Here is a 25649-nt window from a genome sequence, read left to right as displayed (position 1 = left end):
ATCTTTTCTCCCTATGTTTCTTCTTGCAGGTAAACTATGACCACTTTACTATTAGTGTTTGTGTGTTTGCAAGTCATCACCACAGCCAACTCTGTGGCGCTCTCAGGTACGTGTCCAGAGTATGGGAAGGTGGGTCTGAGTTCTATGCTGCACTCTGGTGCCATCCCCAAGTATGGGCAGCCCCCAGAAATAAGTGTACCCAAGATCTGCTCTGTGCACACAAAAGGCTCCTCAGTTCAGATGGAGCACACAGCCACAGCCTCTTATTGCTCATCTGCTTGGGAAGCCAGGGAGATAGCTGCAGGCAAAAGCAGATTTATGGGGATACAGAGAATTTCAGCATTCCCTTTTTAAACATTATCAGGTGTGATCCTGTAGCGCAAGCAAAAGCTGCACTGCCGTAGAGCCCTTCATTCCCCTCATTCCCTTCACTCCCTTCATTTCCCCAACCAGCATTGATCCAAATCCCAAAAGCAACCATGGTGCAGTGATCACTGTGATAGCTTCCCTTTCTAGTCTACACCAAAAAGGTTATGTCTGAATACATGGGTACAGGTTTGCACAGCAGATGTAGGCACTGGATCACATGGAAGCTCTAGATATTTTGCACTAAATGTGTTATTAACATAATCATTGCTTTGTTTGGGAACTTGCAGACAGTAGTGATGGCCTGGAAGTCAAGATACCTGAGCAGTCTCCCCTGCGTGTTATCCTGGGAAGCTCCTTGAACATCCCCTGTTACTTCAACATCCCAGAGGAACAGGACACCAGTGTTATGCTGACCCCACGGATCAAATGGAGCAAGCTCTCAAACGGGACTGAAGTTGTCTTGCTAGTGGCCACTGGAGGAAAAATCCGGCTCAACTCCGAGTACAGGGAGGCGATCTCCTTGCCCAATTATCCCGCCATCCCCACTGATGCCACGCTGGAGATCAAGGCACTGAGATCCAACCACACTGGGATTTATCGCTGCGAAGTGATGTATGGCATTGAGGACAGACAAGACACAATAGAGGTCCTAGTGAAAGGTGAGATCTTGCCCTTGCTTTTTCCTCTCAAGATCTTGCTGCCTGGGCTTGGCAGAAGGGACAAAGAAGTATATGGGCAGTGAAGGCACAGCTCTTTCCATAGGTATAAGCCCTTTCTGTCAGGTTACAGACAAGGTGATAGGTAGATAAGCAGAAGCCAAGGGCCAGGCATTTCTTTTAGCAAGCTAGGACCAGATTAAATAAACCAGTAACATAACTCATGTCAAAATATATGGCAAAAAAATTATTCTTCTGGCAGAAGGTGAGTTACAGAGACAGCAATATGACATCCTTGGCAGGAGGTGGAATTGGATGCACAGGGGTATTGCTCAAGCAGATGACGCTGGAACAGGGCTGTTGTCAGACCTTTAAATTTTTGCAAACATTTTAGGAGGTGGGATGCCCTCACATGGAGAACTAGGCTGTTCTAGAATATCTTTCATTGCCATTTTGTAAAGCCTATCCTAGTAATAGGCAGATAAAGTAATAAAAGTTTCATACAATTCTTATCTTTTTTTGTGATTTTTGCTTTGTGTATAAGACAGGGAAACAATCTTTCACTGCAGGACTGTACAGGCTGAGGTCTGTTTTTGGCTTTCTCTTGTGTCTTCTTTGGAAGGCAAGAGCTGGTGATGTGAGTGATGGCCATTATCTTTTCCAGGCATTGTCTTCCACTACAGAGCAATCTCCACAAGGTACACCTTGAACTTTGAGAAGGCAAAGCAGGCCTGTATCCAGAACAGTGCTGTCATTGCCACTCCTGAGCAGCTGCAGGCTGCCTACGAGGATGGGTACGAGCAGTGTGATGCTGGCTGGCTGGCTGATCAGACTGTCAGGTAGGAACTGTGGAGTGTAAAGGAAAGCCTCAGAAGGGTCATTAGGGAAGGGCTTCTGTAGTGAAGCCACCAACTGAAAATGCTTGCTAAATAGCAGCTGATGTGCAGGTATAGATGGTTGATTGCAAGCCAATGCTATGCCAAGAAGCACAAGTGTGGCTCAGCCATATTGAGCTGTGAATCCCACACTAGGAAGGTACCTCTTCTTGATGTATTTGGTCAGTGCTCCAAGGACTATCAGAGTGAAAACAAGACAGCATATCATCCTTCCCCTTCCCCAGATACCAGGAAAAGTAAAAATCACCACAGTGCACAGTGCTCTGCAGCTCTCTCCCAGACTCCTGTGGCTGCCAGGGTTCTGACCCCCACCACTTATGCACCATCTCTCCTTCAGGTACCCCATCCACTGGCCCCGGGAGCGCTGCTATGGTGACAAGGATGAATTTCCAGGAGTGAGGACCTACGGTGTCCGTGAGCCAGATGAAACCTATGATGTTTACTGCTATGCAGAGCAAATGCAAGGTGATTTGAGGGTTTCATTGTTACTAGGCACAGAAACCTCCAAAACCCTCATGATGCCTAGACTGAACAACAGTAAATACAGACACAAAGGAGCTACAGAAAAGACAGGTTAAAGATGGAAAAGCATATATTTCAGTCAGGCCAGATGTTGACTACAGTCTCTTTGTTAGACCTTGAACAACTTTAATGTCAAATGACTAATGCAGTACAGAGGGTGGAGTCCACATAACCTTCACTAAAGTCCACACCATCCAGCCTGGTCATCCATTTGAGGGTGTGACATTCAGATAAGTCAACCACTCATGTTTATGACAGAGATCCATTGAAATATTCAGCACAACAGGACTGCAATTGTCCTTTAAGTCCCTTTTGCCCTGTGGCTCCCAATGGTTTGGTAAGTTCTTCTCCAGTCTGTAAAACTCACTTTCTTCTGGTCTTTATAAACAGTCACCCACCTGGAGTTGCAGTTCACCTCTAATACACAGGATTCTTCACCTTATGCAAACTCTTAGGAGTGGGAAGGGCACAGAAAGGGAATTTGGATCAAATACTACAGGTAATTCCTGTGCTAACGGATGGCGTGATTGCAGGTAAAGTCTTCTATGCCACTGCCCCCGAGAAGTTCACCTTCCAAGAAGCCTTTGACAAATGCCGCAGTTTGGGGGCTCGTCTGGCCACCACGGGAGAGCTGTACTTGGCCTGGAAGGAGGGCATGGACATGTGCAGCGCAGGCTGGCTGGCCGACCGCAGCGTCCGCTACCCCATCTCCAGAGCACGGCCCAACTGCGGGGGGAACCTGGTGGGCGTGAGGACTGTGTACCTGTATGTGAACCAGACAGGGTACCCGCACCCCGACTCCCGCTACGATGCCATTTGCTACAGTGGTGAGTGCCTGGGGCTGTGGGACTAAGCAATGTGTCTCTACACACAGGCAAGCAGGAACTCCCTGGCTGGAGATAACCTCTTGCTTCTCTAATGGTTTTTTTTAAAAGGGGAGAAAGCAGGTCTGGCAAAGGACTAAGTTCTTGTTTGGGTAGGAAGCAGATCCAGAAAGTACACAGCTGTTTGACCTGCACAAGAGACTCTGCAGAGGTGGGTGTAACACAGCCCGCTTCTCTCCAGTCCTCCCACACCTTCCTGCTTTCATAGCTCTCCTGGAGACATGGAGCAGAACTCAGGTGCTTGATGTACAAGACTTTGAATGCTGGAGATGGAAGAGAATGAAAAAAACAGGTCTGACCCTGAAGATGTGTATAGTGACATGATGTGGTACAGACATATGACTGAGTTTCCATGGTGGGATAAATCTGACACTGACACAGTCTCTGGCAATCATGGAGCAAAATTGTATCTAGGAAGTGGAGAGCATCCCAGCTACTCCTCCTTTCTTCTAATTGCACACTTCTTCCTTCAGCAAGAATTGGGCAAAGCACAGTGATAGATGGTCTATTCAGGGCAACCAGAGAATAGCATTCAAATAGGATTGCTATAGTTAAAAAAGTAGCAATATTTTAAAATATGTGTAGAAACCCTTCTGATCCAACCTATTGTGCTCAAATGCATCTCCCAGACCCCTGCAGGTACCCAGTTATGTGGCCAAGCTAAAGACTGGTCCACCAAGCTACAGTCTTCTGATTATCTCAGGGTTTGCATCTGAAATTGCTGCACAGAGTCAGTCCTTGTCTGAGCATCTCTATCAAATTCTCTCTGAATCCCTTGATGTCTGAGAGGCTAAAATAAACTAGTAGAAAAATGGAATTGGAAATAAATAGAGCAGGGAAAGCATTATTAGAGGAAATTCCTGGCAGAGTCTCATTCTCCCTCCCTCCCCACCCAAGACCTGCCTTGCTGCATACCCAAGATGTCCCATCTCTCCCTTACCTGCCCTCACACTTCTGTTTTATGCTGCTCTGTAAACCACTGGTCCTTGCTGGAGACTGACCTGCTCAGTGGCATGTTAAGCACATTCTCCTAGACCCAAAGGATGTGACTTGAGCAGGAAAATTATATGGGAGGGAACAGGTAGGAGCTGTTTGCATGTATTTGGTACAGCAAGTGGCACTGGCTGTGCAGGGAATGAGGTTAATATGCTTTTATGGGACGAACTCTTAAGTCGTAACTTGGGCAGAGCAGAAGGAGATCACCATCCTGGTGAGGGCCCAGTTGTCTTTCTCCCACGGCTCAGATAGAACTGCTGCCGTGGAGGTTATCCAGGCTCCCCTACTTCCCTCCAGCCACCTTAAATTCCTTGCAGCCAGCACTAGAGGTCAGTACAGACTTGGATATGGGCAAGGTGTTCCAGGGAAGGAGAACAGGGAGGACAGCAGGGAATGGAATGTCCCCGCTGATTCACCAGATGCGGAGCACGCCGTGGCGCATTGCCTCGTGACCCTGCCCTCCGTGCTGAGGCGTTGTAGAAAGCCCCAGTGGAGGAAGGAAAATAATTTCTTTTACAAAACCACTATGATTTCCTTAATCCTCTCAGAGCCAGCAAACACCCAGCTTCTTCTTGGAGGCAGCACCAGTGCAGTCCACCTTGTCAGACTGACTGTCCTCTCTGTTTGCTGCTTTGTTTCCTGATGCAGGGGACGATGTTGAGACACTGTTCCCAGGGCAGTTCATCGACGGGACAGAGAGCGAGTTGGGCAGCACTTTCACTGTCCAGACCTTCACGCAGACCGAGGTAGAGCTGCCTCTGTCACACAATGCCACAGAGGAGGAGGCCCGTGGCAGCATTGCCACCCTGGAGCCCATTGAGATCACACCCACCGCCACTGAGCTGTATGAGGGCTTCACTGTCCTGCCCAGTCTCTTCACTACCAGTGTCACAGTAGACACAGCTGCCACAGAGGAGGAAAATGTGACTGGGGAGGATGTCACAGCAGTGTGGACTGTGCCTGAAGAGGTCACCACCACAGACTTAGGCACTGCCATCACCACCATAGCCTTTGGCACTGCTGTTACCACTGAAACAGCAGAGGTGAGCTCGGTGGAAGAGGTCGTGGACGTGACAGCCACACCAGAACTAGAGTCTGCCTCCATGTACACAGTGGAAGATCAACTTGTGCAAGTGACAGCAGTGCCTGGTGCAGGTCACCTTCCTGAGCAGCCCATCTCCCCCACGGGTAAGTCACCAGCACTCTGAGAAGCCTAAAGATCAGTTCCTCCTAAAGGTAACTGGTTCTTGCATTGTTTCTGGTCATGCATTTCAGTGCAGGAGGGTCCTGTACCTGCTGTCTCACCACAGCTTCTCTTCCCCTAGGTGTGGTGTTCCACTACCGTGCTGCCACCAGCAGATATGCCTTCTCCTTTGTCCAAGCCCAGCAGGCCTGTCTAGAGAACAGTGCAGTGATCGCCACTCCCCAGCAGCTCCAGGCTGCCTATGAGGCTGGCTTTGACCAGTGTGATGCAGGCTGGCTGCGGGACCAGACAGTCAGGTAACACTTTATTAACCTGGGGGCAACACTTCTCAAAATGACTATTCACACATGAAATTGTGGCTTTACTCTGGTCTATCTTGCTGCTCTCCTCATCAGCATCTAAACCTTTGCTGACCCAAGGCTGTCTCCAGGCCACAATATCTAGTGGCCAATAGACCTATTCTTCTCCACTTGTTTTCCTCATTTCCTAACATGTATACACCTTGCACCAGTGAGTCCTCCTGGTATGTAGGAAAAGTAGAGGAAAATTTGTATTTGTTGTCCCAGGCTGTAAGTGGACTTGACTCCAAGTCACACTGGGGTGTTCTGAGCACCTCTAACAGTGAAGGGTTCATGTCATGCTCCCAACCAGAGTCTTCAGTGCTGGGCACATAAAGCTGACTTTGGGTTACCTTCTCCCTTCTTCTTTTGATAGGTATCCCATTGTGAATCCCCGAAATAACTGCGCAGGAGACAAAGAAAATTCTCCAGGCGTGCGGTCGTATGGCATGCGCCCAGCCTCAGAGACCTACGATGTGTACTGCTACATCGACAGGCTCAAGGGTACATTCTTCCCCTTCCCCTTGGCACTGCTGTGAATGAAAAAAGTGCATCACACCTCCACATCTGTGTGTGCATGGGTGGGATGCAGGGATTCACTCCTGTTTTCTCTCCCATCCCTCAGGCGAGGTGTTCTTTGCAACTCAGCCAGAGCAGTTCACCTTCCCAGAAGCCCAGCAGTACTGTGAGAGCCAAAACGCCACGCTGGCCTCTGTTGGCCAACTCCACGCTGCCTGGAAGCAGGGTCTGGACAGGTGCTACGCAGGCTGGTTGGCCGATGGCAGCCTCCGCTACCCCATCGTGAGCCCTCGCCCCACCTGTGGGGAGGACGTGCCAGGCGTGAGAACTGTCTACCAGCACCACAACCAGACGGGTTTCCCCGACCCGCTGTCCCGGCACCACGCCTTCTGCTTCAGAGGTACCCTCCCATCCCTTTCAGGGCACATGGACATGTCTCCTCAGACAAAGGGATTGATTTCATGTGGGAGTTTGGGGGTGTTGGGGTATTGGTTTGGGTGAGGCACTTCACCAGCACCTTAGATTGTGAATTTTTGGAAAGTCTCTTCAATCTTTTTTGTTGCAGCTCTGCCTCCTGCAGAGGAGGAGGGGGTCACTCCATTCTTTGAAGATGTGCTGGCAACACAAGTGATCCCTGGAGTGGAGGGGGTACCCTCTGGGGAGGAGGTGACTGTGGAGACAGAGTTTGCCACTCAACCTGAAAATCAAACAGCCTGGGGAACAGAGGTCTTTCCAACTGATGTGTCACTGCTCTCAGGTGGGTTCAGAGCTTCCCTGTAGCCCGTGTCATGCTTGGCTGGTGCTGTAGGGTTGGGACACTTTCAAAGTATAAATAATTTTCCCAAATCCTCTTTGTTTGCTATTTCTTTTCCAGTTAGTCCATCTGCTTTTCCTCCAGCTACCATAATACCAGAGGAAACAAGTACCAATGCTTCCATCAGTGAAGTGTCGGGGGAGGTGATCGAATCTGGTGGTGGTGAATCTTCAGCATCTGGATGGGTTACTGGAGTCCCAGATACAAGTGGAGAACTGACTTCTGAAGTTTTTGAACTTAGTGGAGAACACTCAGGGATTGGAGAGAGTGGATTACCATCAGTAGACCTGCATACCAGTGGCTTCCTACCTGGAGAAAGTGGGTTGTCCTCAGGAGACCTGAGTGGTGTGCCTTCTGGTGTTGTTGATATCAGTGGCCTGCCTTCTGCAGAGGGAGAGGTATCAGTGTCAACTTCAAGGATACCAGAAATTAGGGGCATGCCATCTGGAGTGGAAAGCAGTGGGCTGCCTTTTGGAGCTAGTGGTGAAATTTCTGGCACCGAGCTAGTCAGTGGCATGTCATCTGGAGAGGAAAATGGGCTTGCCTCTGGTTTTCCTACCATCTCTCTTGTGGATACCACATTGGTGGAAGTTGTGACAACAGTGCCAGAACGGCAAGAGGAGGGAAAAGGGTCCATTGGAGTCAGTGGTGAAGGAGATCTGTCAGGGTTCCCATCCTCTGAGTGGGACAGCAGCAGTGGAATCCAAGACTTACCCTCAGGAGCTGAGTCCAGCAGGGAACCCTCTGGAGTACTCGATCATAGTGGACTGACCTCTGGAGGGTCTGAGGTCAGCGGGTTGCCATCAGGACTAGATGTCAGTGGAGAAACATCTGGAACACATGAGGTCAGTGGCCTGGTGGACCTAAGTGGCCTTACCTCTGGTATGGATGGAAGCAGCGAGACCTCTGGCATTACCTTTGTAGATGTCACTTTGGAGGAAGTGATGACAACCCCCTCAATTACAGAAGCAGAAGCAAAAGAGACTTTGGAAATCAGTGGAATGCCTTCAGGAGGTGAAGATGCATCAGGCCTTGTATCTGGGAGTTTAGATATCAGTGGTGAACCCTCTGGACACGTAGACCTTAGTGGGAGTGTGTCTGGAGTGCTGGAGATGAGTGGATATCCAAGTGGAGTCACTGACAGCAGTGGAGATGTCTCTGGAGTTGATGTAACCAGTGATCTGCTGTCTGGTGATGAAAGTGGACTCACCTCTGGCTTTCCCACAGTGTCTCTTGTGGATACCACTTTGGTAGAAGTTGTAACACAGACATCAGTTGCACAAGAGGTGGGAGAAGGGCCATCTGGGATGATAGAAATCAGTGGATTTGCTTCTGGAGATGGAGGACTATCTGGAGAAGGATCTGGAGTCATTGAGACTAGTGGATTTCCTTCAGGGAGAGAAGACTTCAGTGGAGAGCCATCTGGGATCCCATACTTCAGTGGAGACTTTTCTGGAGCCATAGATCTAAGTGAACAGTCTTCAGTAGGGACTGATATTAGTGGGGAGGTCTCAGGGCTTCCAGAGGTCACTTTAGTCACTTCTGATTTCATAGAAGTTGTGACAAGACCAACAGTGTCACAGGAACTTGGTGGGGAAACAGCTGTCACATTTCCCTACAGTTTGGGGCCAAGTGGTGAAGTCTCTGCATCTAGTGAACTAAGTGGGGAAACATCTGCATTGCCAGAAAGTGGTCTAGAAACATCCACAGCTTATGAAATCAGTGGTGAAACATCTGCATTTCCTGAAACTAGTATAGAAACTTCCACAATTCATGAAATCAGTGGGGAAACATCTGCATTTCCTGAATTTAGCACAGAAACATCAACAATTCAAGAAATCAGTGGGGAAACCTCTGCATTTCCTGAAATTTACACAGAAACTTCCACAAGTCAGGAAGCCAGGGGTGAAACATCTGGCTATCCTGAAATTGTGGAAACATCCACAGTTCAAGAAGTAAGTGGCGAAACCTCTGCATTTCCTGAAAGTGGCACAGAAACATCTACAATATATGAAATCAGTGGGGAAACATCTGCATTTCCTGAAATCAGAATAGAAACATCTACAAGTCAAGACATCAGTGGGGAAACATCTGCATTTCCTGAAATCAGAATAGAAACATTCACAAGTCAAGAGGCCAGGGGTGAAATATCTGGCTATCCTGAAATTAGCATAGAAACTTCAACGGTCCGTGAAACCAGTGGAGAAACATCTGCCTTTCCTGAAATCAGCATAGAAACTTCCACAGTGCATGAAATTAGTGGAGAAAGTTCTGCATTTCCTGAAATTAGAATAGAAACATACACAAATCAAGAAGCCAGGGGTGAAACATCTGCCTACCCAGAAATTAGCATAGAAACATCCACAGTCCATGAAACCAGTGGGGAAACTTCTGCGTTTCCTGAAATCAGCATAGAAACTTCTACAGTCCATGAAATCAGTGGTGAAACATCTGCATTTCCTGAAATTAGAATAGAAACATCCACAAGTCAAGAAGCCAGAGGTGAAGCATCTGCATTCCCTGAGATTAGTATAGAAACACCAACAAGTCAAGAAGCCAGGGGTGAAACATCTGCCTATCCTGAAATTTACATAGAAACATCTACAGTTCAAGAAGTAAGTGGGGAAACTTCTGCATTTCCTGAAATTAGAATCAAAACACCCACAAGTCAAGAAGCCTGGGGTGAAACATTTTCAGAGACCAGCACAGAAACATTCACAGTCCATGAAACCAGTGGGGAAGCATCACCATTGCCTGCTAACATCAAAACAGCTGCCACGTCTTTGGCCAGTGGGGAGCCCTTTGGTACTCCCGAGGAGGAGATTACTGGAGCAACATCTGGGGCTGTGACACACTCAATCGCAGGCATTTCAGGGGAAACTTCTGTCTCAGACATTGTAATTAGTACCAGGACTCCAGATGTTGAACCAACACAGGAACCCAGAAACCCTGAAGAGGCTCAGCTTGAAATAGAGCCTTCCCCTCCTTCTGTGTCAGGACAAGAGACAGAGGCAGCTGCTGCTCTAGACAATCCCCATCTGTTGGCCACCACTACTGCCACCCTGCCTCAAGTCTCACAAGAAGCAATTGACACATTAGGACCCACTACAGAAGGTAATGTGTCTCATATGGAAGGGAAGGTTTTATGGAATGGAAGGGAAGGGAGGGAGGGAGTGTAGCTGTCAGTTTTTTGGGTTTTGTACAGCAGAGAACATTGACACAGAGGCAGACTTGAGCAGAATATTTTTCTGGTGAAAAGCCAAAAATATATGGGGTTTTTCACATGTCATGATTATAGAATCATAGGATCATTTAGGTTGAAAAAGACCTTTATGATAATTGAGTCCAACAGTTAACTCAGCACTGTCCAGACCACCACTAAACCATGTCCTTCAGTGCTACATCTACATATCTTTTGAATCCCTCCAGGGATGGTGACTCCACCTTTTCTCTGGGCAGCCTGTTCCAATGCTTGGTAGACTGGCTTTACCTGCCATAGATTTTTACCCTGAATGCATCTGAGAAGTTGGAGGACAGGCTTCAAGTCCCTGTCCTACTCTGTTTCTCTTTCCATGGTGGGTTGACTTGCTGCCTATACCCCCAAGGGTTGTTGTGAAGTGGCAAACCCTCCCTCAGCAGCTTTGTGGCATTGAGGGGTAAGAGGCAAAGCAAGCCAGCTGGAAACAAATATCTGCTCTGAGCATCATCTGCACTGACTGCAATGTTTGCGTCAGGCAGACTGCTCTGACCCCTTTGGCAAATCATGTGGCCACCCTCTGATCTGTGTCTTATTCTGCTCTCTGCAGATAGAATGGGATAAATGTGTGAGACAATGCTCAGAGCATCACTAGCTTTTGTCAGCTCTGATGATAAATGCTCCTCTATCCACTCATCCTCTTTTTGGTGTTTCAGTGCTCTATCTTTGGTAGGATTCCTTGTTGCCAAGTATAAACAGGCACAATATTTAAATCTGAATAACCATTTATGGAGAAAACACTCTTCTACTGTTCTGACAACTATTCTCTGGGTAGCGTTCACATGCTCTGAAAGCATTAGGATAATGCAGTGAGAAGAAAATGACATACAAGATGTTGTGCTTCCTGGTGTCTTCTTCTTGGCCACAATAAAAGTCCAGTTCTGGTAACACAGGATGTCCACAACACCCCTGGACACAGTTTGGTTTCCCTTTGCTGTCATCAGGAGCTGGCACCTGGGGAGAAGCCCCATTTGAAAGCTATTGGTGCTTGTGTTGTTTTATGAAGCTCCTACATGTGCTCAGTTCTCAAAGGGCCACATGTTCATCTAAGAGATGTTGCTTAAGTATGGTACAAAATGTATGTGCAAAGTGATTTTCTCAGTTCCTCCTAGCAAAAGTATTATCAGTTCCACCCCCTTCTACATTGCCTCCTAAATAGCTTCTTTTTCATCAATTTACACCATTCAACATAGGTAGCTCTGGACTTGATAAGGTCTGTAAATGCAGGGCTTTGTGAGACTCAGCCTGGTTGCTAACGTCATTTCCATCCTCAAAGTGTTTCAAATGAGTCACTGCATTTCCCTCTGCGTCACTTCTCTCCCTCTGAGAGCACAGGTAATCACAAACCTTTGTTCAGTTCTGCTCTCAACACATCTGTGGTCTCGTCTGTCTCTGCTGAGCAGTTGCACAGAAGATACTGCACAAGAGGGTGAGGGCAAGTCAGTGAAGTCATTCCCACAGCACTGACTTGGCAGAGTCATGCAGGAGTTATGGACCAAAAGTTCTTCTTGCACGAGTCATGGGCCCTGTGTTTGGGCCATGTCCACTGCCACATCCAAGCCCAGAGACAAAAAAAAGCCAGCAAAATCGGCATTGAGGGGAAGGAAGGAAGCCATTGAGGCTCAGTAAAAATTAAAAAACAAACAAACAAAAACCACAAAGAAACATTACTGGCCCCAAAATACGGTTTTATTCCACTGCTTTTTCTTTTTATAAATTACCCACAAAGCAATTGCCAGATTCTTCAGACCATTTGTTAGCCAACATTCTTGTGAAGTATTTTGAAAGATAACCATGTGTTCAGCTGCTCATGTGTGAAGAAGCTTGAAAATGTTCTGAAATTAGAACGTGTGTATTTGCAAGTCACAGAGATGATGATGTAGCAGCTGGGATTTCTTAGCAGGTGACAGCAAAAGGTAAGCAACGACTGCATGTACACTCTTTATAACCTAGATATGGACTTGAGTACATGTGTATGGCTGGTGCTCCTACCAGGGAAGATATTCCAGGTCAAAGCTTCTCTGTTTATTGGTAAACTTCTTTAGTTCACTGCCTCTCCAGGATTAAATTCAGTCCTGGTCAGGGTCTGAAGGAAGTTCATAAAGGTGCAACAGAGTGTATTGACCATAAACTTGCAACACCCTTGCAACAAGACAAACTTCCAGAGAATTATTGCACAGGGATGACAACAGAAATAAAAAGGGGGGGGGGGGGGGGGGGGGGGGGGAGAAAAAGAGAATCCTCCTTTTTTGAGTCATTAGTCTTTACAGTGCTCTGGGGATTGTGAACATTGAAAGTCTACACAGAAGAACTGTAGACTGGATCCCAGAATGTTGTTTTCCATGTTGTGGCTGCCTTTTTAATTGAAGCTTCCCAGTCTTGAAATTTAGCTCTTGCAAAAGAATCAGCTCTCATATCTGTGCCTTGTGCTGTGCGCAGGGTTTGTGGGATACAGTGGATGCCCACTAAATGCAATGAATTTTGACTAACATTAAAGAGTTAATGAAGCTAGTTCAGCTTGTAGAAGGAGCTTAGAGTGAGGAGCAGGGACGCTGTTGCCCTCTGGTCCTGCTGTTGGAGGGGTTTGGTTAGATCCAGCAGTCTATTTAGTTGGATGATTTGAGAAGAATGGTATTTTGCTACTCTGCTGGTATTTTTTCTGCTCTGCTTGTCTCTAAAAGCCAGGGCCAGAAGCATAAGAAGACCAAAGATTAACACTTAGAGTGCCAGTATTTTTTAGTATGTAACTAAATTGAAGGCTGTGCATGTACATGCCTTTAATCAGCAGTTTGATTCCCTCATGAGGGCAGAAACCCTGCAAGATTTAAGAATTGTCCATAGGCTTGGCTTCTTCATCCAGGGCTTTGCCAACTCAGTGGGTCTTTTTGCTTCTGGTAACATTTGAAGACAAATAATTATTAGCTGAAAAAAGCATGCTGGCACTTCAGTGAAAGGCTGTGGTTTGGAGCATTCTGACCAGTTAATGACTTAAAAACTTCACTCACATTGTGGGGGGAAAAGAGAAATGTGCTGAAATGGCATCTATTTCTGTTGAGTTTTGCTTGTCCCTTGTGAAACAAGTCCATGAATTCTGTTGCCTGTGACCACAGCACAGCAGAAGATTATAATACAAACAAGGAAAGGTCTTGATGGTCTTTCCTCATGCTTCACAAGATGGAAGTCCAAAGGATAGGGTTTTGTAGGTCCAGAGAAAATCACCCAGGAAAAAAGTCAAGGAAATGTTCACCTGCTTCATAATGTTTCACCTAATGTGGAATGAAAATTATGGTCTCAAGAAGGAGATGAAAGTACCAGTCCTGGATGAAAGACAAGCAAAAGCACAGATCATTTGTGGCTAACCAGATGATTTGATTTCTCCTGGAGAGTCTGTCTGCTTTGCATCAGAAGTTAGTTAGCTTAAATAAAACCTTCCTCTGCAGAGGTAACATACAGCCCTGGACTAGTGTTATTTCCTTGTCTTTTTACTTCTGCACATAATATTTTGGAGACAGAGATGTCCAAATTTCTTGAGCTCTTCCTCAATGAGACTGTGGGACAAATTGAAGGTTCCAACAGATCAACAGGTCCTCCTGGAAACTTGACAATCTGTAGTAGAATAGAGGGTTTTGTAAGGCATCAGCAATACATCTGCTACAGAGAGGCTTTGGTTCAATTATTGTAGTTAATTATTTTAATTACTTAATTGCTCATAGCAAGTCACTAGCTGGCTACATGATGTCTGATACTAGCATTTACCTTAAAATGTGAGAGAACTGGTTGCCCCAACTCCTCCTGTTCTTTTCTTCTAGGAGTCACCCTACAATGGCTCCAATGTTTTTCTTTGCAGTTTGAGCTATCAGACCAGTAGTTCAAACTTCCCAGCAGTCTCTGAAAAACAAATTTAATTTGTACCTGGACTACTTTTTCCTCAGTCTCTAGAAGATAATTATCAGGTTGGTCTCCAATTCCCTATTCAAATAATTGCACTTACAAGGAGGCCTATAGAGAAAGAGTGCAGGGCACAACAGGCACTATTGGCCTTTCCCTTCTGTTTTACCTTTTCCTCTCTGCAGAACAAAACAGGAGGGTATAGAAATAGCCTAGGGTATATTACTAAACCAGTTACTCACAGCTTCGGGAAAACTATAGTTTGTTCAGGGTTTGGGTGACACCATCCTCTCGGTTTACCAGATGCTTCTCCTTAGTAGATGTTTTAAGCACAAAGCTGACCTTGTTTAATGGATATTCTTGCTCGTCTTCCATACAGGCTGCCATGGAGAGAAAGGCACAGACTGTACTGTTTCAAAGTGATAGCACTGTTTCTAACATTGTCTTTTTAGCTTGAGATAAAAGATTTAAAAGCATTTCCTTCTCATCACTGACACTGAGTGTTCACTTTTACAGGTCATTTGCCTTCTGAGCAAAACCCAGCTCAACCTATTTCTCTTTCATTTCTAACAGATTCCTATTTCCAATTTTCATTATCTAGTACTGCAAAATGTTTTCAAAGGCATTGGGAAAATCACAGAATTATAGAATGGTTAGGGCTGGAAAGGACCTTAAAGATCATGTAGCTCCAACTCCCAAAGCATGGGCAGAGATGCCAAGAATACCTCCGCTGTATTTAGTTGCACCAAAAGAAAATGATTCTGACTAAATATAGTATGTATCTGGCAAAGTAAAAGAAATCTTAGGAAGCAAATGGTGAAACAAATTCAAAGTTTGCATTGCAGCTATATAACTCCCCTCACTTCCTCCAGCCAAGTTTATATCTTCCAGATGCAAGACCCAGGTTACATTGGCTATTTTGTTTGAATTGTTTTCTTAAAAAAACAAACAAACAAAAACCCAAACAAACAAACAAAAAACAAAACACCCCCCCCCCCCCCCCAACATCTAGAAGTAAGAGCTTCGATCCTGCTAGTAGCAAAAAATAGAAACTGTTGTGACAGTAGAACTGAATAACCTTTTCCAACTTCTGGGCAATATTAACTGCAGTATGAATCCTTTCCTAAAGAGTCACTAATTCTGCATTACCCTCAAGAAGTGAATTAATAACAGGTTCTAACTGGGCTTCCTATTTTTGGCACCGTGAAGCATTTTCTCCCCGTCTTTATTTTACCGCCGCAGCACCTGAAAGCAGGGACTGCCTCCTTTCTGCATTCCACGATACATCGCTGGCCTTCGTTAACAAGGGGTAATAATAACAGTAGTCTTGTCGGTTAATTAGCACTTGAGCTGCATCACAAAGCACAGCTGACTTTTTGGATGACTGCTCACCCAAGCAAATAAATAGCTCGTGTCTGTATAAGACCCTTGAGTGCCAAAAGTACCCGGCAGCCGGTGCTGTGAAAGTGGGAGCTCTCTCTATGCTGAGCAGAGCTGGCACACCCAGTGTGTTTGTTGCAGATTTTAGCTGGCTGAAGGGGCGTACAGTAATTTGCTGACCTCATCTAGCTCTAAACAACGTGGAAGTGGACACATCTATAGCATATAAAAATTATGAAGAAAATAGCCAAGTGTTGTGCGATAGATGCAATTTTTTTTAATGGAGTGCTCCTCTCCCGTAAATCCTGCGACTTTGATCCTAGAAACACTCACAAAGCAACTTGCCAGGATTTCCAGGGGCAACATTACTGCCAATTTTATCATTTAGACCTTTCTAAAAGACCTCCAAAATCCAGGTTTTTTGGTAGGACTAGAATCGGCAATGCTTCCTCTAACCCAACAGATACGTTTGAGTTTGTTTTCTAATATCAGCTTGGTGAGGTGATTCTACATTCAGAAGGAGAAAGGGACACTGCCTCAACAGCTCAATAAGCTGAAGGGGGACTTTGGTATTTATGATCATCATGTGTTTAAACATCTTCTGTCCAGCCATTTGCAGCACATCTCTGGGAAGGAAACCTGTCTGTCCCACTTGTATTCGCTGTTTGTTTTTCCAACACTACCTACAAGTACACACCCTTTCTCTATGGGTCATATATAAAACTGTATATGCATGAAGAGATATGCAACATATATATTATATGCAGAGACTTGTTTTTACAGCATATATAATATGTACAGCCATACTGTATACAATATCTGTAAAAGGAAGCTCTGTTCCAGTGTTATTTCCCAGCGAGAAATTTGTGGCAATGACTTTGCACACGTGTGCCTGCTCCCCTCTCTTCCAAGACCAGGGATGGCTACTCACAGCAGGTCTCCTGCATATCAGAAGAGATCTTGGACATGCCAAGTTTTACTACACAAGGTTGAAGACAGCTAAAACCTCATTATCCCCTGCTAACCATTCAGCTTTAGCTCCCTTCCATGTGTGTTTTGTTCCCACTTCTACGGAGATCTTTTCACTTCATGGAGCCTAACAAATTAAGGAAAGCCTTTACTTACTTGTTCAGCTGGAGCCCACCAGAATCAACAGGAACTTCTGCTGTCACTGCTGTTGGGAAGCCCAAGGGGCCTCGAGAGTTGCAATCATCCTTCAGAATACCTCATTTTTCTTTATGCTTCCTATCTTCTAGGAATTTCAAGTGTGACTAATAAGCAATACTCAGCCAAGTTCAGCTCTTCTATTCTACTAGACTTGTGACTCTCATTTTGTTCTGGAAAGTCTCAAAGTATTTATTAGTACCATGGAAACAGAATTTTCTTCATGTTACAATGAACAAGGAAATCCAGAGAGCATTAAGATTTAGAAGGGTAATCCAGAATGAAAAATCCTTCTCTCAGAAAACTGCAAAACTGGAGCAAGACGTTCATCAGCCATCTGAAGAATGATTTCACTTTTCAGAGTGATACAGCCTAGAATAAATATGACAATCTTCTTGCTTCAAAACACACACATATTTACCATCCAAAGTCAAAAAGGATTTTCTTCATCACTTAAGCACGTTACAGAACATGTCAGCTTCCAGTTGACATACCAGACCTTGGCCACTCAGTCACTAGACAACCACATGGGGTATAACAAACATCTGGACTCTTCTGTCTGGGGACACTGAGCAGCTGGGCCATAGTTCTGCAAGGGGATGATATCTGACCAACTATATCCCAGTCAGAAGATGAACATGGACGTCAGGGAGTCTCTGCTCTGCTCTGGTATTTCCACAGGCAGCATGTTTATCATCTTTGAATGTTTCCTCACTAACCCTTCTCATCCACAAGAAGAGCATGGAGTGTGTTAGTCATCACTGTTAAAGCCTTACATTTCTTCTGAGAGTGAAAGAAATGCTGTCTCACATGAGGATCTAACCAGTCATAATTCATCCTAACCTGCGTGGATGTGCTCCCACTTTCTTTCTTAGTCTTCCTCCATGTTTCTGAGTTGAATGTATCTGAAATCTTTCCATTCTGGATGACTCTTCTTCTGACTCCAAAGCTCTCTCCACCAAGATGGAGTCCACAGCTAGAAAAGATGTACCAACTTCTTCCAGCCCCATCACAAGCAAAAGAATGCATAGTGAAACAGTTCTGGAGAAAATGGCACTGCACTCCAGTGTTCATCGCTGAGAAAGAGGCTAAGATCCTCAAAGAGAGAAAGTTGAGGGTCTCTGAACCACCTTTGAACCCACTTCTTTTCCTGTCTGCACTTTCTTCATCTTCACTGAGAAGAGATATCTTAACACAGAACTTCATCTAAATTATGTTTAGGAAGAAACTTCTAGTGAGCACTAACAACCAGGAACATTGGTTAGGAGATAGAGATATGATTCAGGATGCTTCCATCACTTACAAGAATTCCACATCCTTCCTCGTAGACCCTTAGCTGATGGAGACACAGACACAAGTTTTCATATTTGATGCATCAGGCAGAGACAGTAGACAAGGAAGAGTTACCACAGCTGTCCAAGACACTGATTGCTGTGTGTTGGCTACATCTTGAACTGCTTATTCTGATATCTTCAGATGGGTGTTCAACCACTAGAAATCCAATGTCTTTCTTGCAGGGTGGGTTGGGTCTTTTGCCTTCATTCTTCCAGCAGCAGTATGTTGTAAAACACAACCCTTCCAAGCTTCCCCAAAACAACTGATACTCCCTCCTAAACAAGCAAGGAAACAAGTTCTCCAGTTGGTGGAGTTGCCTGCCCCAAGCCCTAATGGAAGCCCTTGATTTCTTGCAGACACCGATGAGTGCCACTCAAGTCCCTGTCTGAATGGAGCTACCTGCGCTGATGGCATCGACTCTTTCAAATGCTTATGCCTTCCCAGCTACGGAGGGGACCTGTGTGAGATCGGTACGGCCCACTGGTTTCAGCTAATCTTACTAACTGCTGCAACACCTTGTTCCCAACCTACCCCTCCAAAAAAAGCTGATCCCTAATGCTCCAATCAGTCCTGCCCTCATCTCAGTGAGCTAACCTCTAACATCAGTTTAAAACACACTAGGGAAACACTTTGAGGCTATTGAATATATATTCTGATTACTTTGTTCATCACAGCACCATGTCCTCTAAGATTCCTAAGCAGGAGCTTCTGAGGTCTTCAGCTTTCTTTTTTTAAAATTTCTCTTGTGAAGCTCTGCACAGATCATAACAATGTTCATCACAGAAGTCACTGTCACTTTGAGTCAAGGGTCTTCCTGTTCATCTGTAACAATAGGGAAACTTCTGAGTACATCTTCACCCCAGGTAAACTTCCTCTGCTAGACTGGAATTTCATGGGAGGATGCTTCAAGTGAGCCATGAAAAATTATTGTTTTTCTCTCAGGGAAGGCACAGCTGAGAGAAGTCTCATTCACTCCAGGAATCTCCACTGATTTGACTCAGCATGACTTTTTTGTCATCTCTTCAACGTGGCTTCATGTGGCAAAATCAGCAGGGAATGTGCCTGAGAAAACGCGAAGTGACCTATTTTCCCATCAAAATTAGGTGCTCTGACCTGCACTAATACATCTTTTTGTTTATACAAGGAACAAAAAAGATTTGTGGTTTTTTTTCTTAAAGCTGATGAAAGTCTAAACTTCCATCAGCTTAGCTGAGGGAAAGCTCTCCTGCTTTGCTCAAACAAAAGAGGAAAAATGGTTGCAGTGTCTTCTTCAGCTTGCCATGAATATTGATAATACATATTGGATTTTCTACTTCGCTTTCTCTGCATCTCTCATTCTGCTTCCCATATGAACACATGGAGAAGACCATAAGGAGGCTCAGGATCATTGTACCCTCAGGAGAGGAATTGCACTGTCTTAACATCGCTTTCCTAACGCAACCAAATCAGCCCTCGATTTACCCATCCGTGATACCTGTTGTTGAAGATCCTTGTAATCCAATAGGAAATTTTCTACCCTGCAGCTGCTTATAATCTTGTTTGGTCCAAGCTGAACTTAATTTTCTCTTTTCTCTGATTTATGGACTCTGATACTTGGGGGCTCTGTCCTGGGAGATGCAAGAGGAAGCTAGTGTCCCTAATTCCGTGGGGAATGTAAATCTTCATATTCCCATGAGGCAGACAATCATTTTTGTCAGTCTCCAAGAACAGTAGGACATTGTAGGTGAGCTCTGCCATTTGTGCACACAGTCCTTCTTGTCACCACACCAGTGTTCCTATGAGGAAACAAGATTTCATCACTCTTTTCCAAGAAAATATCTGTCATATTTACCCCAAAGTAACAATTATGTAGGAAAGAGTGTCCTTTCTCCTAGGAAATGTCCTGTTGAGGATCTGCATCATGGACTGTCCCATTCCCACACTATGACAAGGGATAGCATTCAAGGTGTTGGAAAAGAGTCTTAAATCTCAAAAGACAGAGTGAGTTCTCCACTCACTTTGTGCAAAGGATCTACCTGCAAAACTCAAGAATCCTTAGAGCTTCAGCTACTTCCAGATAACCCATTTCATCTGTTGAAGAAAACAGAAAATGTATTTAATGTCTCAATTAACTACCAGCCATTCCAACATCTATGAAGCATCTGCAACCTCCAGCTGGAATAGCACCAGAAAGGTGGATTATGAGGAATTAATGTGATTTAAGATGACAAGTGCTTTGACCCTCCAAGTTTAACAAAGAAGAAAGAAACTAAGTATAGAAAACCCTACTGAAAAGGAAGAGAGGCATGAAAATTCATGGAAGATCACCACTTCTAGAATAGCAAGAGTCTAAGAAAGGATAGTAGATCAGGCACCTGAAAGGCTGAGATGAAACACATTTCATTTTCTCTTCAGTCACGTGTGGCAGGTGGATGTGTGGTGTTGCATTGCATGGGAACTGCTGAAGGACTTTGCTGGTGGTTTTGCTATTTGCCTCTGCTCTTCCCATCTGTGGGTTTGGGTTTTTTTTAGTAAGTGCATTCCATTCTTCAGTGATTCTCAGATGGTGAAAGATGTTCTGAAAAGCGGAGAAATGTTGGTACTTCTTTAGCAGCTTCCAAACTTTTTCATTCAGATTTCATTCTCTCCCTACACCATGGTAAGTTCCTGTCTCCATCTCTTTTCACCCATTTTGGGAGGTTTGCTTCTCCTCCAGAGCTCCAGAAACACACCAAGTCATACAACCACCTGAACCTAGACATCCCTTCTTTCATTTTCAACACATATGCATTGATTCTGGACATCTGGATTTGGGTTTTGCAGGTTTTTTCCAAAGCAAGAAAACTCTTCAGACCAGCAGAAGTGGGAAGAGAGGGGTTCAAGAACACAGCATGGGGATTTAATTGCTCAGGAATAAGTCAGTATCATGCAAGTTTTCTAGTAGCACTGGCCATTTTACTGCAGACATGGAGTCTTCAGCACAGGTTCCCCTCTCTGCGTGTCTTGGATGCCTTCTGACAATTTTCCCTAGGATATTCTACAGGTGATAGTGTCAGGGTTTGTTTTTTAGTGACAGTTACCGTGTGTTATCCCATGTCATGAGAGCAGGAGCTGCTAAGAGCTAGAAGGCTTCCAGACCCATGCACTCACTCATTTTCATCCCTCGTCTGTGTGTTTCAGACTTGGAAAACTGTGAGGAAGGCTGGACCAAGTTCCAGGGCCACTGCTACAGGCACTTTGAAGAGAGGGAGACTTGGATGGATGCAGAGGCCAGATGTCGACAACATCAAGCCCACCTGAGCAGTATCATCACCCCAGAGGAGCAAGAATTTGTAAACAGTGAGTTCTGGGCAGACTGAAACTGGGCAGGAATCCAGCCATTGAACTCTGAGTCTATGGGCAGATTTATCAAAAATAGTGTAAAAACCACAATTTGCCCCACTGGTGCTCATATGTATCCTAACAAAGCCTCAAATTTGCATGGATGCTTCCATGCACATGGCAAATTGAGAGGGGAGGGAGATGGACAAGTATGATATGAGGAAAATAAAGACATCAGGGGCTACTGACTGGGAAGAAGCCAAATGATCCAGAGGCTCCAGGGCCAGAGACAGTTGAGATGGCAAAGACATGGTTTCAACAAGGTGTAGGACAACCATGACCCACTCTTCTTTCCTCATCTGCTCTTCCAGGTCATGCACAGGACTACCAGTGGATCGGCCTCAGTGACAGAGCTGTGGAGAACGACTTCCGCTGGTCTGACGGGCACTCCCTGGTGAGTCTACAGCCACAGCATGCTCAGGCACTGGCTTAGGGTGGGGGGAAGAGCCTCATGAGTTACATGCTAAGTGCTTAGCTTGGGCATTGAGTGGAGGTAGGAGGGCTTTTGGTTTTTCCAAAGCCAGCAGTAAAACTGGTCAGCTCCTGGGCACCATTGTGGCAGAAATAACCACTGTAGGAGCAGTGCTGGCATCCCATGGTCTCTGCTGGAGAGAGGCATGGGCAAGGCAGCAGCAGGGTTGAAGGAGGGAGTGTGAAAGGGAAGGGCTCAGCCTTAGGTAAAGGGATTTCCTCTCTTGGCAGCAATATGAGAACTGGCGGCCCAACCAACCCGATAACTTCTTTTCGGCGGGGGAGGACTGCGTTGTGATGATCTGGCATGAGAAAGGCGAATGGAACGACGTTCCCTGCAACTATCACCTCCCTTTCACCTGCAAGAAAGGAACAGGTCAGCACTCTGTGCCATGCTAGCAAGGATGGGGGGGGGCTCTGGCAGTGGCTGCAGGACTGAAGCAGAGTCCCCAGTGCATGTGAACGTGTGTTTTGTCACTGCAAAGGGTGATCAAAGAGGTGGAAAGAATTAGAAATAGAAGCTGGCCAAGGCTCTATGTGAAAGTTTCACAAGGACTCAAAAATAAATAAGATGAGCCATCAAGGTTGGGGGTTCAATATCCCCAGGCACAGTCATACCCTTGATGCATCATCACTCCCACAACCACCAGTTCCCATGTCCTCATGTGGACACAGATATCTGTTGTGATGCTCAGCTGCACTTCCTTTCCAGGAGGCAGGAACAGAGCACTGCAGCAAACCCCTGCTAAATTTCAAGGCCCATCAGAGAATTCCCATGTCCCCCCTAAATTTTGTGGAGAGAGACAATCTCGAAGGGAGTTAAGGTTTTATCTGTGGAAGGAGTGACAAGGCTGTGCATGCCCAGCCTGCACTGAGCAGGCAGGATCTGCCTGGATGTGAGCTGCCTGCTCAGTCAGGCAGGACCCTTCTTACTCTCCATGTCTCTGCCCATCTCCTGCAGTGGCCTGCGGGGACCCCCCTGCAGTTGAGAATGCCAGGACCTTCGGTCGGAAAAAAGAACGCTATGAAATAAACTCCTTGGTGCGGTACCAGTGCAACCAAGGCTACATCCAGCGCCATGTGCCCACAATCCGGTGCCAGCCCAACGGGCAGTGGGAGGAGCCACGGATATCCTGCCTAAACCGTACGTTTTGGTCCCTGCACCTTCAGCTTAGGGCTGATACATCCCTGCAGCTGAGAGAAGGAGCTGGGAATAAGGGGGACATTGTCTTAGTGTGCAGGGTAGATCCAAGCCAGGCAGAAGGTGATAATCATAGTTCTCTTGACTTCTTGAAAGCTTTCCATGATGGGGCCATGGAAGCTGACATGTTCTGGGCAGGTGTGGACCATATCAGCTGGCTGGAGGGACAGTCTGAGCGATTTCCTGACATGAAAACTCCTCCACCAAGGCAGAGTAGGGGCAGTTCCAGAGCCAGGAAAGGGCAACAAGTTGACTACCAATGGCCCAGCCTACTTAGAGACAAAAAAATAAATGGCTTCTCAGAGGGCAAGTTTTGGCACCACTTACATCAACAGAGAGTATAGAAGGGGGGAACTGTCATCCCCCAAGTCATTCCCCAGTATCTCCCTGCCCTGGGAGCAGGCAGGAGTCCTGAGGCAGAGATAAGCCAAGAGACAGGGCTGGGCTCCTGACTCTCCTCCTGTCAGGCCTCCAGCTGATGACAGCCAGTCTTTTCCCACTGGTGTTCCAGCCCACTCTCAGGCCTGCCTACACCCCTGTTCCATCCCTGCTTGTCTGCAGCTTCACAGTAATTTTACTGGCCCCAAACAAATCCCATCCATCCAGTGGCCTCCTTGCAAGGTTCAGGTCCATCTGGGCAATTCCAGATAAAGCAGATTAAGCAATGGTCCCACAGCCAGGGAAAATTATACAGGCTTAGGGACAAACCTCTGCCCCAGGGACGAGATGAAAGGAGGAAAAATGGAGGAGGTGTCCAAGGGCGGCTGCCTGGTGCAGTCCAAGATGCTGATTCCCTTGGCTTTGCTGTGGATCTGGAGAGCTGTAGGCTGCTCCCTGCATGGACTGCCAGTGATCAAGAGACCTTTTCTGATCCCAGCTAGCTTTTGCTACTTCCACCAAAACCATTCTGCAATTATCACACCAGAGTAGTGCCAGCTTCCAGGGAGACCACCAGCAAAGTTCAGGCAGAAACCTTGTCCCTCACTGCCAGCCAGATGGGGCTGTTTCCCCTTCTGTGCCCTATAGCCCACTGCTAATGGATACTGGGATTATGGATTGAGGAGAGACCGATAGGGCAACGAGCAAGATAGGGAAACGGTGCCCAAGCCCACTTCACCAGCAGAGCTGCCCTTCCGGGCAGGCACAGGGAAGGGATGGCACAAGCACCCGCGGAGATGATGCTCCTACCCGGCCTCCCGCCCAACACCGGGCACCTTCTCCCCTGTGTGAAGTAAACCCCAGCTGCAGGAGGAGAGAAGGGCTGATTGTCCATGTGTGGGCGGGCTGGCGCCGGGGCACACACAGCCGCCCGCCGGGCAGCGCTGCCTGCGGCTGCCCATGTTTTTCCAGGGAGCCAGGGGCTGGGGAGGCCAGAGAGGGACAAGCAGCGTCTCTGTCCTGGCTTCTGCCAACAAGGTGTCTTTTCTTCTCTTCCACAGCCTCCAGCTACCAGCGCAGGCTATACAAGAGGAGCCCCAAGAGCCGGTCGAGACTCAGCGGCAGCGCCGTTCACAGACCCACCCATTAGAACGGGGCCATAGACCGAGGGGGAACGCGAGAAAGAGATTTTTAACGGAACAGTTATATTAACAGAGTCGATTTCTTCTTGTTGTTGTTGCTTTTTTGTCATATAAGGAAAAAAATTATATTAAAGACAAACCCACCTTTGTGTATATATCTAAAAAAAATTGTTTTTCCAAACACCAAAGCAAAACAAATTAGATCTCAGCATTTTTACTAACCGTCCGGTTCCAATTATCTTTGTGCCTTTGGGGACAGGGAGGGGGGTGGGTTTGCAGAGGGCAGGGGGTTAAGTTAAATAATAAAGATGATTATTTTTTCCTGATTTTATCCACGAACAATGTAATTATTTCTGTTATTTAATCCCCAGGGTGAACAGCACCTTTTGGGGTTTTATTTTATTTTTTTTCCAGAATCCTTTTACTGCTGCAGCACGTCAGGGCGGGTGGGGAGGGTCGGGGGGCTGTGGTGGAAGGAGCTGTGGGAAGAGGGAGGCAAGGGGATGCTGAGAGCCAGGACCCGGGGGCTGTGGGCTGTGGCCCCTCTCTGCTTCCCCAGTGCCCCCTCTGCAGTGCAGTACCCGTCCCAGGACAACGTGCTCTTTCCAGGGGACCGTGCGGGGCACCAGCGTTCCCTGCACCTATTTATATTTTTGAACATATCCTATTTTGAAAGAATGATAAATAATAAAGAGAGTGAAATCGAAATGGGCATTTTGTCAGTGTTGTTTTTTTAGGGAAGGGGGATGTCTCTGTGGTCTGGGAAGAGAGGGGGTGAGCCATGGCAAGGTAGCAAGGAAGGAAGGGGAAACCATAAAGGGTGCTCCAGGCTAGACAGGAATGGTTTAGCCCCAGCCAGCACTCAAGGGTGAAGCC

The 25649-nt window shown here is 46.4% G+C and overlaps 1 protein-coding gene across 2 annotated transcripts; it reads left to right on the top strand.

Moving 5' to 3' along the window:
- The first annotated feature begins 36 nt into the window (after positions 1–36).
- ACAN (aggrecan) lies at positions 37–25025 on the top strand. 2 transcript variants are annotated; one of them, XM_071568995.1, is made up of 17 exons: positions 37–106; positions 657–1028; positions 1690–1864; positions 2259–2386; positions 2977–3270; positions 4972–5511; positions 5649–5823; positions 6242–6369; positions 6491–6784; positions 6950–7141; positions 7259–10312; positions 18578–18691; positions 21381–21539; positions 21893–21975; positions 22284–22428; positions 23014–23196; positions 24693–25025. In XM_071568995.1, the coding sequence occupies exons 1-17, from the start codon at positions 37–39 to the stop codon at positions 24779–24781; spliced, it is 6195 nt and encodes a 2064-aa protein (XP_071425096.1). In that variant the 3' UTR covers positions 24782–25025. The 2 variants fall into 2 exon arrangements, with proteins under 2 accessions (XP_071425096.1, XP_071425097.1); XM_071568996.1 differs by lacking the exon at positions 18578–18691.
- Positions 25026–25649: the final 624 nt, after the last annotated feature.

This window comes from Pithys albifrons, chromosome 13 (genome assembly GCF_047495875.1).
Source record: "Pithys albifrons albifrons isolate INPA30051 chromosome 13, PitAlb_v1, whole genome shotgun sequence".
Taxonomy (NCBI): Eukaryota; Metazoa; Chordata; class Aves; order Passeriformes; family Thamnophilidae; genus Pithys; species Pithys albifrons.
This window is presented reverse-complemented; position numbering and strand designations above follow the sequence as displayed.